This window comes from Heteronotia binoei, chromosome 17 (genome assembly GCF_032191835.1).
Source record: "Heteronotia binoei isolate CCM8104 ecotype False Entrance Well chromosome 17, APGP_CSIRO_Hbin_v1, whole genome shotgun sequence".
In the NCBI taxonomy this organism is placed as follows: Eukaryota; Metazoa; Chordata; class Lepidosauria; order Squamata; family Gekkonidae; genus Heteronotia; species Heteronotia binoei.
In genome coordinates this window covers 51579726-51591797 of record NC_083239.1, presented here as the reverse complement: position 1 = coordinate 51591797, position 12072 = coordinate 51579726, and the positions used below count along the sequence as shown (strand labels likewise).

The following is a 12072-nucleotide window of genomic DNA, read 5'->3' as shown; positions in this document are numbered from 1 at the left end:
AGCTGAAAGACACAAGAGGAGGACAGAAGGTGGCCATTAGGCATTTGACAAAGTGGATGTGAAAGAAACTGACAACACCATTACTGGCTTGCCTTGCATTAGTATTCTACCTTTCTACTATCAAAATAGCACTCAAGGCAATTTACAAGATGGGGATAAGCCACATCTCAAAAGCAGAGCCTCTGCGGAAGGTCCCAGGTTCAATCCCCAGCATCTCTGGTTAAAAAAGGACCAGGCAGAAGGTAACGTGAAAGACCTCCAACTGAAAGCCACTGCTGGTCTGAATAAACAATGCCGACTTCAACAGATCCATGGTCCGATTCAGTTTAAGGGAGCTTCGTGTGTTCAAGATGTAATTATTACCTTTCAAAACGGGTAGCTCTAGAAACAAAGAAGCCAGTCAACTACACCCGAATGAAACCACGGAAGAACACTAGAAAATCCATAGCCCATCCTGTTGGGAAGGGTGGGTAAGAGGTTGAAGGGGGGGGCAGTCTCTAAGGCTGGCACCTGGTTTTTTGGGCCACTGTGTGACACAGAGTGTTGGACTGGATGGGCCACTGGCCTGATCCAACATGGCTTCTCTTATGTCTGGGGCAGTGATGCTCTGTGTTCTGGGTGTTGTGGGGGGGGGCACAGTGGGGGGGCTTCTAATGTCCTGGCCCCACTGATGGACCTCCTGATGGCATCTGGGTTTTTTAGCCACTGTGTGACACAGAGTGTTGGACTGGATGGGCCCTTGGCCTGATCCAACATGGCTTCTCTTATGTTCTTATGTCTAAGGCAGTGATGCTCTGTATTCTTGGTGTTTGGGGGGGGAAACAGGGTGAGGGCTTCTAGTGTCCTGGTCGCACTGATGGACCTCCTGACGGCACTTGGTTTTTTTGGCCACTGTGTGACACAGAGTATTGGAATGGATGGGCCATTGGCCTGATCCAACATGAATTCTCTTATGTTCTTATGTGACACAGACTGTTGGACTGGGTGGGCCATTGGCCTGATCCAACATGGCTTCTCTTATATTCTTATGTGACACAGAGTGTTGGACTGGATGGGCCACTGGACTGATCCAACAGGGCTTCTCTTATGTTCTTCTGTGACGCAGAGTGTTGGACTGGATGGGCCATTGGCCTGATCCAACATGGCTTCTCTTATGTTCTTATGTGACACAGTCTGTTGGACTGGATGGGCCATTGGCCTGATCCAACATGGCTTCTCTTATATTCTTATGTGACCCAGAGTGTTGGACTGGATGGGCCATTGGCCTGATCCAACATGGCTTCTCTTATGTTCTTCTGTGACGCAGAGTGTTGGACTGGATGGGCCATTGGCCTGATCCAACATGGCTTCTCTTTATGTTCTTATGAGTTACAGGTTCTCGGGGCAGGCCTGTTTGGTAGGGGAAATGGAGCTAGCCTAATGGGAGTCAGTCCTTGCATGAAAAATCAAAATAGTGTCACCAAGAGAACCCAGGCACGCATTCTCCAGAAGCTGCCTACAATGTCCAAATACTGGCACAATCTATGTCTGAGGATCCTTCCCCACAGAATAACTTCTTGCTCATTTTAATGGTTAAAGAAAAAAGACACCTGCAGACATGAAATGCAAATGAAAGAGGATCCAGAGCAGCGGTGTTGAACTCATTCGTTATGAGGGCCGGATCTTCACCTTGTTGGGCCAGGCCATGTGTGTCATAAAATGTAAAAGGCAAACTGGTGTGAACTGAAAATGCAAAAGGTAGTGGAGATATAAACTTTATAAGGAACACAGACAAACACACACGCTCAGCCTAATCCACCTCACTGACTTGTTGAGCCTCAGCTAACAGAAGGAAGAGAGGCTTGGCTCAGTAGTTTTGCTGTGCAATTGAGGGAGCCTGGCAAAGCTAGCTCTCCTTCCTCCCCCACTTCCTCCCCAAGGGAGGAGCTTTGCTCTGTAACTCTGCTGTGTGACTGAGCATTCCTGGCAACGCAAGTTGTGATGCAGAAGGAAGTGAGAGGGAGAAGGAAGGAGATGACAGTGAGTTGCTTGCGGGCCCGATAGGAGCCCATTGGGGGCCTGATTCAGCCCTCACGCTGCATGTTTGACACCCCTGATGTAGAGTTCCCCCAGGCTTCCTTACCTCCAGTCCTATCCTCCCTTTTAAAATATATCAAGGATATGTTTTCCCCGGGTTTTTTTGTTTCTTTTTCTTTTTGTCACAGATCAAAGTGAAGAACGAAATGAGGAAAAAAAGTTCCAAAATGTTTTTAAGTGATTGGGATGTAGGGGGAAGTTTTAAAATGGCTTTTAAGTAGGGTTGCCAATCCCCAGGTGGGGGAAGGGGGTCCCCCAGCTTTGAGGCCCTCCCCCCCATTTCAGGGTCATCAGAAAGCGGGGGGAGGGGAGGGAAATATCTGCTGGATACTCATGATTCCCTATGGAGACTTATTCCCATAGGAAATAATGGAGAATTGATCCTTGGGTATCTGGGGCTCTGCAGGCCCTGTCTTTTGAGGTAGAGGCACCAGATTTTCAGCATAGCATCCAGCGGCTCTCCCCAAAATACTCCCTAAGTTTCAAAAAGATTGGACCAGGGGGTCTAATTCTGTGAGCCCCCAAAGAAGGCGACCCTATCCTTCATTATTTCCTATGGAAGGAAGGCATTGAAATGTGACGGCCAGAACTCCCTTTGGAGTTCAATTATGCTTGTCACACCCTTGCTCCTGGCACCACCCCAGTGTCTCCTGGCTCCACCCCCAAAGTCCCCAGATATTTCTTGAATTGGACTTGGCAACCCTACTTTTAAGCGATGGGGATGTGGAAAAGTTGATAGTGACAGGCTGATGGCTTCTGAAGGCTGGGAAAAGGCCAGCCAATCGAAAGTCAAATTCAGGTCTTATTTTTCCTTTCTTTGGGTTAAAAATCGCCAAGTATTTGGGGGGAGATCTTCACAAGACCCAACTCGTAAAACACATGGAGGGAGAATTTTTGTGGGAAAATATTATTTTTCTCCAGCTCATTCAAACTGTGATTCTGGCACAAATCCTAACGTTCGAAAAGGTAAGTAAAACTTCAATGCTTATGAATGGGAAAAGGTTAAAGGCAGCTTCAGAATTGTTCAGAAGGTGCAGTAATACAAAATCTCATGTTTCTCTCTCTCTCTCTCCCTGTTTCCTATTGTTATTCTTTTAATTTACACACTTTTTTTCCGCCTTTAAACTGTATTTTATGTCCTTTCCCCCCCTTTCAGAATACTACATGTTCCTGAGAACAAAACTCCCACCGATTTAATTTTGATTGCATCTTTCATTGTTACTAGCAAAAACAGTTCTCTTATCTTTAAAAGGCAAACATGGAAATAACTTAAGCGGATTAGGACAGAAAGGTTATTCCCCTGTTGTTCAAACTGCAGAGATAGATGCTGATTTCTTTAGATACTGATCTCATCCACCAAATTAAAGAAGTCTGGAAAATGTATTTACTTTAGAGATACCTTACCTGAATACTACTTGCATAGTCTCACTGCTGAAGGACAGAATTCCCGAGAGACAAATAGGACTGCCGGTGGACGAATTTGGTCACTGAAAGATTCTATTGAGGAAAAATGTTTCCTGTTATTCTTGAGTAGTTGTCAGCAATTTGAAATTATTAAATGAAAGTAGCAGATAGGCTAAACACGTGAGACAACAAATGCTTTGAAAACAGCGGGGGGTGGGATTAAGACTTAAAAAGTCTAAAATGCATTTGAAAAAAAGAACCGGACTCCTTCTATAAACTTTGGGAAGCAACGATCGAGAGTTTAAATTAAAACATGTATTTTCAAAATAAATGAAATACTCATTAGTCTGGAGAGGTTTTAGGAAACTAGACTCAGGTTAATTATCTAATCTGAGGGATTTTTAGTAGTTCATTTTGAAATATGTAAGAGAATGTTCTTGTTCCAAAATCTGTGGGCATGATTATATTTCAGAGGGTAGCAACTGTAAACCTTAAATATCTTAAACAGTAAACCTTCAAGATTACTGTGGGTATCTGTGCTTTTACTACACTGTTGTTATCATCCATTTTTTGTATTGCTTATAGTATACTTGTATTAAATAGTTTGTATTTTGTAACACTAGTTCTATTGGATTGTTCATCCATTGTCCTATGTTGTCAGATTGCACTGTTTTACATTCTGAATCTGCTTTGACTTTCAGCAAGATGGACTACAAACCAATGAAGTAAATAAAAGACTAAAAATAAATTAGTACTTTTCATTTAACGCCTCTGATTCAAACCAAGCTGTATGATATGAACGGAAAAGTGAATGAAAATTCACCTGCAAAAAGTATTATCAAATCAAAATTCCATAAAATACAGTAACAGAATTGTGTGTCTGTGTTTTAAATAGTAACAGGATGCAGAAAATGAATATCTCAAACAAACTATCACTAAACAAATGCCAAAACCCAAGGAGTTTAAGAGGAATGGTAATGCATCAAGACCTATAGCAATAAGGAAGTTTCCAATGCGAATGTCGTTTCTGCCACAAACATTACAATTGGTTCATTGTACATATTTACTCGCTCTGAGCCCCCAATGGGGGAATGGGCGGAATAGAAATAAACAAATAATAATAATAATAATTTTACAAATGGTTTATTGTGCATAGCAATACTGTCTAGCAATATAAAATCACTATATTTTTTTAAAATCAATCAGAACAACTCATCCCTTCTGCTATTTAGCATCTAATTCTGGGTAAACTGAGAACTCACCCCTAGCAACACAAACTGCCCACTGTGCAGCTTTATGTGATACAAACTTTGGCAGTATCCAACAACAGAGCAATAAATATAAACCAAAGGCTGATCGGTCGTGCTGAGACATAACCCAAGCAATGCCTCTTGGGAGCTCCACAAAAGGAGCAAAAAAGCATGTAAAATCAATGTTCTCTCTAAGCTGTTATGAGCAAAAATTCTACTTCATGAGCTACCGGCATTAAAGTTGTGAGTCACTGCATTAATTACTTTGCCCTGCGGCCATTTTTCCTGAGCTAAGACAATAATGTGCGAGGTGGTGGCTAAAAAACTGTGGGTTAGCTCACACTAACTCAGCTTAGAGGGAACACTGCATATAATCAGGCGTCATTTCGTAGAAAAAGAGGTGCCGGAACTCATTAGTACAACTCATTTGTACACACCCTGACATCACCGGAAGGTGTACTAAATTATATCAGCTCAGCATCTACCCTAAAATGCTTCTTGAATTATAATTGTCATAATAAAACCTTACTCCCATCATACTTTTAACATTATTTTCTCCTATGTGGCCACAGTGGCACGAGGAAGATTTCCATCAGTCCACTTTATACGTTCTGGTTATTTTTCCAATTTTTTGTGGAGGGAAATATGAGAAAGTTTGTCAAATCTTGAAGTTCAGGTAAATTCTCACAGGGAGTTTGAACCATGGATCCCAGAAGCAAGTACTTAGGGAGGAAGGGGAGAAAGAAAGAGCACAATAACATTTAGAGGTTCCGGAGCTCGGCTCCTGCCCAAAATGAGGCCTGCATTTTTATTTTTATTTTTTATTTTGCGGATTTCTATTCTTACTTAAGTTGGGCTCAGGGCGGATTACAGCATAATAAAACAATTAAATCACACGATAAAACAACCGCTAAAATGAAATAAAATCAGGCAGGGTCAGTGATACGAACATCATTCACAAATTATAACACAGGATGTGGTTAGGCAGGGAGGCCAATTAGATGGTGTGAGGACACCCGCCTGCCTCAGCCAAAAGCCTATAATACATCTGCTGTGAACTTAGGCGGCAGCCATTGACTTTCAGTTCACCCTCCTACCTTAATTGTCGTACTTTGCAGGGCTGTCGTACAGATGACAACCAGTAAACGGTTGGATGTACAGGAAATGCTTTGAGTGCCTCATATAAATGATAAACACTGCTATAAGTTTCACAAAAGAACCAGAGATTCTGTTGAATCCTGAAAGGTTTACTATTAAAGTGGGTTGAAATAATCTGCCTTACTATCCCAAAGAAAATAATTCTTCAGAGGCTGCTGGGTGAAAACTGGGCGGGAGCCAGTTTGGTGTAGTGGTTAAGTGTGCGGACTCTTATCTGGGAGAACCGGGTTTGATTCCCCGCTCCTCCACTTGCACCTGCTGGCATGGCCTTGGGTCAGCCATAGCTCTGGCAGAGGTTGTCCTTGAAAGGGCAGCTGCTGTGAGAGCCCTCTCCAGCCCCACCCACCTCACAGGGTGTCTGTTGTGGGGGAGGAAGGGAAAGGAGATTGTGAGCCGCTCTGAGACTCTTCGAAGTGGAGGGCGGGATATAAATCCAATATCATCTTCTTCTTCTTCTTGAAAAGTGCCATGAAGTCATCAAGGATTTATGGCAATTCCAAGAGAGTTTTCGAGGCAAGAGACGAATAGAGGTGGTTGGCCATTGCCTGCCTTTGCGTAGCAGCCCTGGACTTCCTTGGGGGTCTCTCATCCAAAAACTAACCAGAGCTGACCCAAGCTTAGTTTCGGAGATCTGACGGGATCAGGCCCTCCTGAGCCATCCAGGCCTGATTTTAAATGGTTTGATACTGAAGACGGATTTTAAATTAGTTATTTTAAATGTACATTTTAATACTTTAATTTCTTATTCGCTGCCAGGGCAAAGATGGGGTAGGAAGAATCCCAGTTCGGGCATGGTGGTAATGTCATGATAAATCTTAAAATTAAACAAAAGCAGCATTATCATCTTTGAAAACATACACAATCATATTTCTTGGGAAAGTGTAAAAAAAGACAGCATCGCTCGGATTTCACACCATTAATTATTCAATATGTTTTAAAGCAAGGGGAGGGGGATTATTTCACAAAATTAATTCAATCTGTCCCCTGGGATTTGGGAAGCAGAGGCTGTCAGACACTGCTGTGTTTTGTAAGGTTTTTTTTAAAACAGATTTTCAAAGTTGAATATGAGTTTCCTTGAAATCGCTTTCTCGGTTCGGTTTCAGGCTCTGCGTTCTGGATTGAACCAAAGGAACCATGCTGACATTAGGTTAAAATATCAGGCTTATTCAACACGCGTTGACAAGCTTTGCGCTTATTTTGATGTCTGTTTTATGGATAAAGCAAAACCCAGGCTCAATAGCTCTCCCCTCCTCGATTTAGCTTTCTCTATTAATTACTCGTTAAAATAAGAAATGGTACGATCGAGATGAGACAGCGTGTTAACACAGGAATACATGAGCTCCTATTAGGAATGCCAGTCTCAAGGGATCAGGCAATCCCTCAGAATTATAGCTCATCTCCAGATGACAGAGATCAGTCCCCCCAGAGAAAATGGGTGCTATAGCGGGTGGACTCTAGGGCATTGTACCCCACTGAGGTCTCTGTCCTCCCCAGGCTCCACCCCCAAATCTCCAGAAATTTTACAACCACGAGTTGGCAATCCCCCATCCCCAGCCAGTGGCCAGGGGGGAAACAGCAATCCTAGATTCAGTCCTCCCCCTACAAAGTCCTCAGACTTATCTACTTCACAGGGTTGTTGTGAGGGTAAAATAAAGGAATAGCTGGATAAGAATGTAATAAATTCATGCTATGTTTTAGACTGAACAAAAAAATGTATAATTGCGGGGGAAAGAATAGAAGAAACCCTGTAAGACCAATAGAAAATCAATAGTGGGTTAAGATGCCATCTAATATTGACATGATTTAGGGATGTGGAATGTTCAGTCTCAATCAGATTAAGATCTGGCTGGCGGAGCACACCAACGCTGATACCAACAAGAACTAATCTCTGCACCCATGAGCTGTAAGCAAAGTCCAGTCAGTTCTGCTGCTTGGAAGGGAATGAGAAATCCAGGGTGTGGCTAGCAAAGCCATCAAGCCAGGATTGGCTAGAAGACTGAGATGGCAGGCCACTACGATTGGGTAAAAATGAAGGGGGATTTGGCAGTGGAAAGGGTAGTGGTTGACGTGGGAGTGGCCAATTCGCCCGAGCGTTAAGCAAAACCTCCAGTTGATTTGCTGGACAGATTTGTCCAGGACCGTTGACTCTTGTGCGAATCCAAGAAGACCCCGTTTATGTCCAGTTCTTTCTGAGTCAGCCATGGAGGGGTTAAATGCCAACAGCTGGGTCCTGAAATCTCCCTTCAGCATCACAAGCCTCCTCCAAGACGTGGCCTCAAGTGAAACTCCTGAGGGACCTCTGTCATCGCCGCCAAGGGAAGAAGGGGGCATCGTGGCGGCCAGTGACGAACTTGAGAGGTTGAGAAAAGAGGATCCTTCTAGGGAAAGGAGAGGGAAACCTGAGAAGCCACCCTTCAGTTACAACGCTCTGATCATGATGGCCATCCGACAGAGCCCGGAGAAGCGGCTCACGCTCAACGGCATCTACGAATTCATCATGGGGCACTTCCCGTACTACAAGGAGAACAAACAAGGTTGGCAGAACTCCATTCGGCACAACCTCAGCCTTAACAAATGCTTCGTCAAGGTGCCCCGGCACTACAACGATCCCGGCAAAGGCAATTACTGGATGTTGGACCCTTCCAGTGAGGACGTCTTCATCGGAGGTGCCACTGGCAAGCTGAGGAGGCGGTCGTCTGCTTCTCGGGCCAAGCTGGCCTTCAGGAGGGGAGCCAGGCTAGCTTCGGCTGGGGTGACCCTTACCGGATCCTTCTACTGGCCCTTCTCCCCTTTCTGCAGTGCCACCTCGGCCTACCTCGGCCCTCACCCCAGCTCCTTCTCTTCTATTTTCTCCCATCAGGCCATAACTCCTCCAGGAATGCACGGACAGATGGAAGGCGATGACCCTTCCAGCAGCCACCAGCGCACCGTCACCACGACGACATTGGCTTCGGCCTTGCCCTACGGCTTGTCCGTGCCCGAACGCCTGAACTCTTGCTCGGTCAACTTCCTGACGGGCCAGACGAGCTACGTCTTCTCTCAGAGACACCATCATGCCTTGCTGACGAGTCCTTCAGCTGACCTCCCTGCCAAATGTGCTGAAGATCTCCTCGGTGGAGTTCCTTCGACTTTCCCTGGGCTGCTCTCTCCAGACCTCCCAAACTACTTTCCTCTCCAGAATCAAGGCGTTTCCTTTAATCCAACAGCCTGTCCACGGCCTCTTCGCTGAAAGAAGCACTGCTTTCGTTGCTATTTAAAAGCCCAAACAGCCTCTGTGCATCGAAGACTGATACAACAGGATACATTCTGGTCTGCAACATATTGTTTTCCACAGAAACTTGGGATTTTTCTCCACTGTAATCCATATGTTTCCCCCCCACGCACTGTAATTTCTGGTGTAAGAGGCCTTGGGACTCATCTGGGAGTGCTAGCATAAACTAATGTCTTCTACTGCATCTTGTAAATACCTTGACTTAGAAGAAACTGTTTATTTGACTGATGCAAGTTAACATTTTTTCCCATGCGACTGGAACTCAGGAGCTCTGAAGCAGAAGGTGTTTTTATTAACCCTTTTGCATCAATGATGCAACCCCTGGAAAGGCACAAATCAACACGGATTCGCTGCTTTGTTTTCATTAGGGATCCGAGATGTTTCCTCGTGTTGGATGTACAAGCCGAAGAGATGCTCAGCAACATCCTAATTTTGCTTGGCTGTGGTTCCTTCATTAAGCTCAGGACTGTCCTAAGTAGCAAAGATAACACCTTTCTAAGCCTGTTGGCTTTAATGGGCTTAGAAGGGTGGAACTTTGCTCTGGTTGGCACTGTGGAGCTATCATCCCGAGCTAGACGTGTTTTCAAATAAATGCATTTAGGATTGAGGAGCCAAATGTGATGGGGCTAGAACAGGGGTGGCCAAACTGCAGCTCGGGAACCACGTGTGACTCTTTCACACATATTGCGTGGCCCTCCAAAGCCCCCACCACCTTGCTGGCTGGCTTGGAGAAGGCATTTCTCCCTTTAAATCGCTTTGCCAAGCCCGCCGGCAGCTTGAAGAAGACATTTAAAGTTTAAGTTGCTTTCTTTCCACCTCTCTTCCCCATCTTCCTTCCCTCCCTCCCTCCCTCCCTCCCTCCCTCCCTCCCTCCCTCCCTGTCTTGTTGTTCTCAGACATCCGATGTTTGTGTCTTGTGGCTCTCAGACATCCGATGTTTGTGTCTTGTGACTCTCAGACATCCGATGTTTGTGTCTTGTGGCTCTCAGACATCCGATGTTTGTGTCTTGTGGCTCTCTGACATCCGATGTTTGTGTCTTGTGGCTCTCAAACATCTGGCGTTTATTCTGTGAGGCTCTTCTGTTAAGCAAGTTTGGCCACCCCTGGGCTTGCAGAGTGATTTGTGGGTGCTAATTTATACAGCCACGTCCGTTGTTAGCAATGCTTTACAATGTTTCCTAAGCAAAAATGCCAGGTCTTTGCCCCAAGGAGCTTACAGTATAAATTTCAACAGGGCATGGGCCACTCAAACTGGACTTGGCAGGAGGCAATGATGCAGAGTGAGCCCACTGCCGCCATGGGCCAGATCCAGGTTCAGCGGTCTCTGCCGTGCCGGTGGGTCAGCTCAGAATGCTTCTCCCGCCCCACTTCAACTCAGCTCGGACTTTGTTTTCAGCCCGTTCTCACCTGAAGCTGTGCTGCAAGATCAGGAACACCCCAAAAATCCCAGAGAGAAAAAGCATGCATTTTTTTCCTCCAGATCAGCACAAAGAGGCATCCATGTGGCTTTCTCACCCTGCGTTGGTCCTTGCGGCGCTCCACAGAGCGTTTCACGATACCGAACGGCACATCCCGTGGTGGACTGGAGATTTCAAAAGTGGGTGTGAAAGCTGCTCCGCTGGATTGGGTTCATCTGCTCAAGCCCCCTGCCTTCAAGTGGTAGCCACAGGAAACTCACAAGATGGAGACGACGTCTGTAATCAGAGGTATACTGCTTCTGAATGTGGAAGTTTAATTTTTTAATCCTTGTAGTCGCTAATTAAGCGCCTTTCTGTGAATTTAACCTTTTTTAAAACAAAGCAAAAAACAAATAATGCTAGCGGCCATCAATGTAACTTGCAAATAAGAGCTCCCTAAATGAATGGCACACAGTTAATTTCATTATGTCTTTCCTATCATTTGTCCTGAACTTGTCAAGCAATTGAACAAAGCAAGAGTCAAGTTGCACCTTCTAGCACACGAAAGCTTACATTCTGAATCCAACTTCGTTGGTCTTAAAGGTGCAACTTCTTGCTTTGTTCTGCTGCTTCAGAACAACACGGCTGCCCGCTTGGATCTTGTCAAGCAATTGTATTGGACACCCCGGAGTTCCAGTATCCTAAAAGCAAATAGCTGTTCACTATTCAACTGTTGTCCTGACCTATGGCCTAGGCTACACTGATCTTGTCAACTCTCGGAAGCTAAGTTAGTCTTGGATGGGAGACCAGCAAGGAAGTCCAAGGTTCCTCTGCAGAGAGAGGCACTGGCAAACCACCTCTGTTAATCTCTTGCCATGCCTTGGCTGTACTTTCCACCACCCCTTTTCAGCTCTTGAAAGCAGCCCGTCCTATCCTCTAAATTAATTGCTGTAGCTTTGTCAAGATTCTCGTTCTGAGCATTGGAATGCAAGTTCCACTTAATTTATCCCTCTTCCCATCAGATTTCTCCAGATAAATGTGCTTTAGAACACACAAATTAGCTTAAATCCAAATGTTCCAGGTTCATTGGTTTACAGATCAAGACCGGTTTACAAATCAAGACTGATTTCTGCTGAATCGCAGCTTCAAGACCCGCTCCGAAACACATGAAATCACACAGTCCTATTAAATCAATCAAGCTGTCGGTGTTAGGATCAGGGTGCAGGAAAGCCATTTAGTAACAACTCAGTATTAATGTCTCACTTCTGCAATGCTTGTCTATTAGTGTGGTGTTTTTGTTGCGGTTGCTTATAATTGCTGTTAATTTTTGCTTGTTTCAATTTGTAATTTTCCTTCATTCGGAGAAAAGCAGGTCCCTTAACTCACAGTCTGGACCTAAGCTTGTGTATTATCGCTCCTTCAAGACAAGAAGTGCAATTTATGCCACTTAAAAAATTCTGATTTCTACTTTTGTGCACTTGTGTTTTATTTAAAAGCTTGCAGGGAGCTGAGAGAG

The 12072-nt window shown here is 44.8% G+C and overlaps 1 protein-coding gene across 1 annotated transcript; it reads left to right on the top strand.

Moving 5' to 3' along the window:
• Positions 1-8088: 8088 nt before the first annotated feature.
• Positions 8089-9117, top strand: LOC132585892 (forkhead box protein G1-like). The gene has a single exon (XM_060257768.1). The coding sequence runs from the start codon at positions 8089-8091 to the stop codon at positions 9115-9117; it is 1029 nt and encodes a 342-aa protein (XP_060113751.1).
• Positions 9118-12072: the final 2955 nt, after the last annotated feature.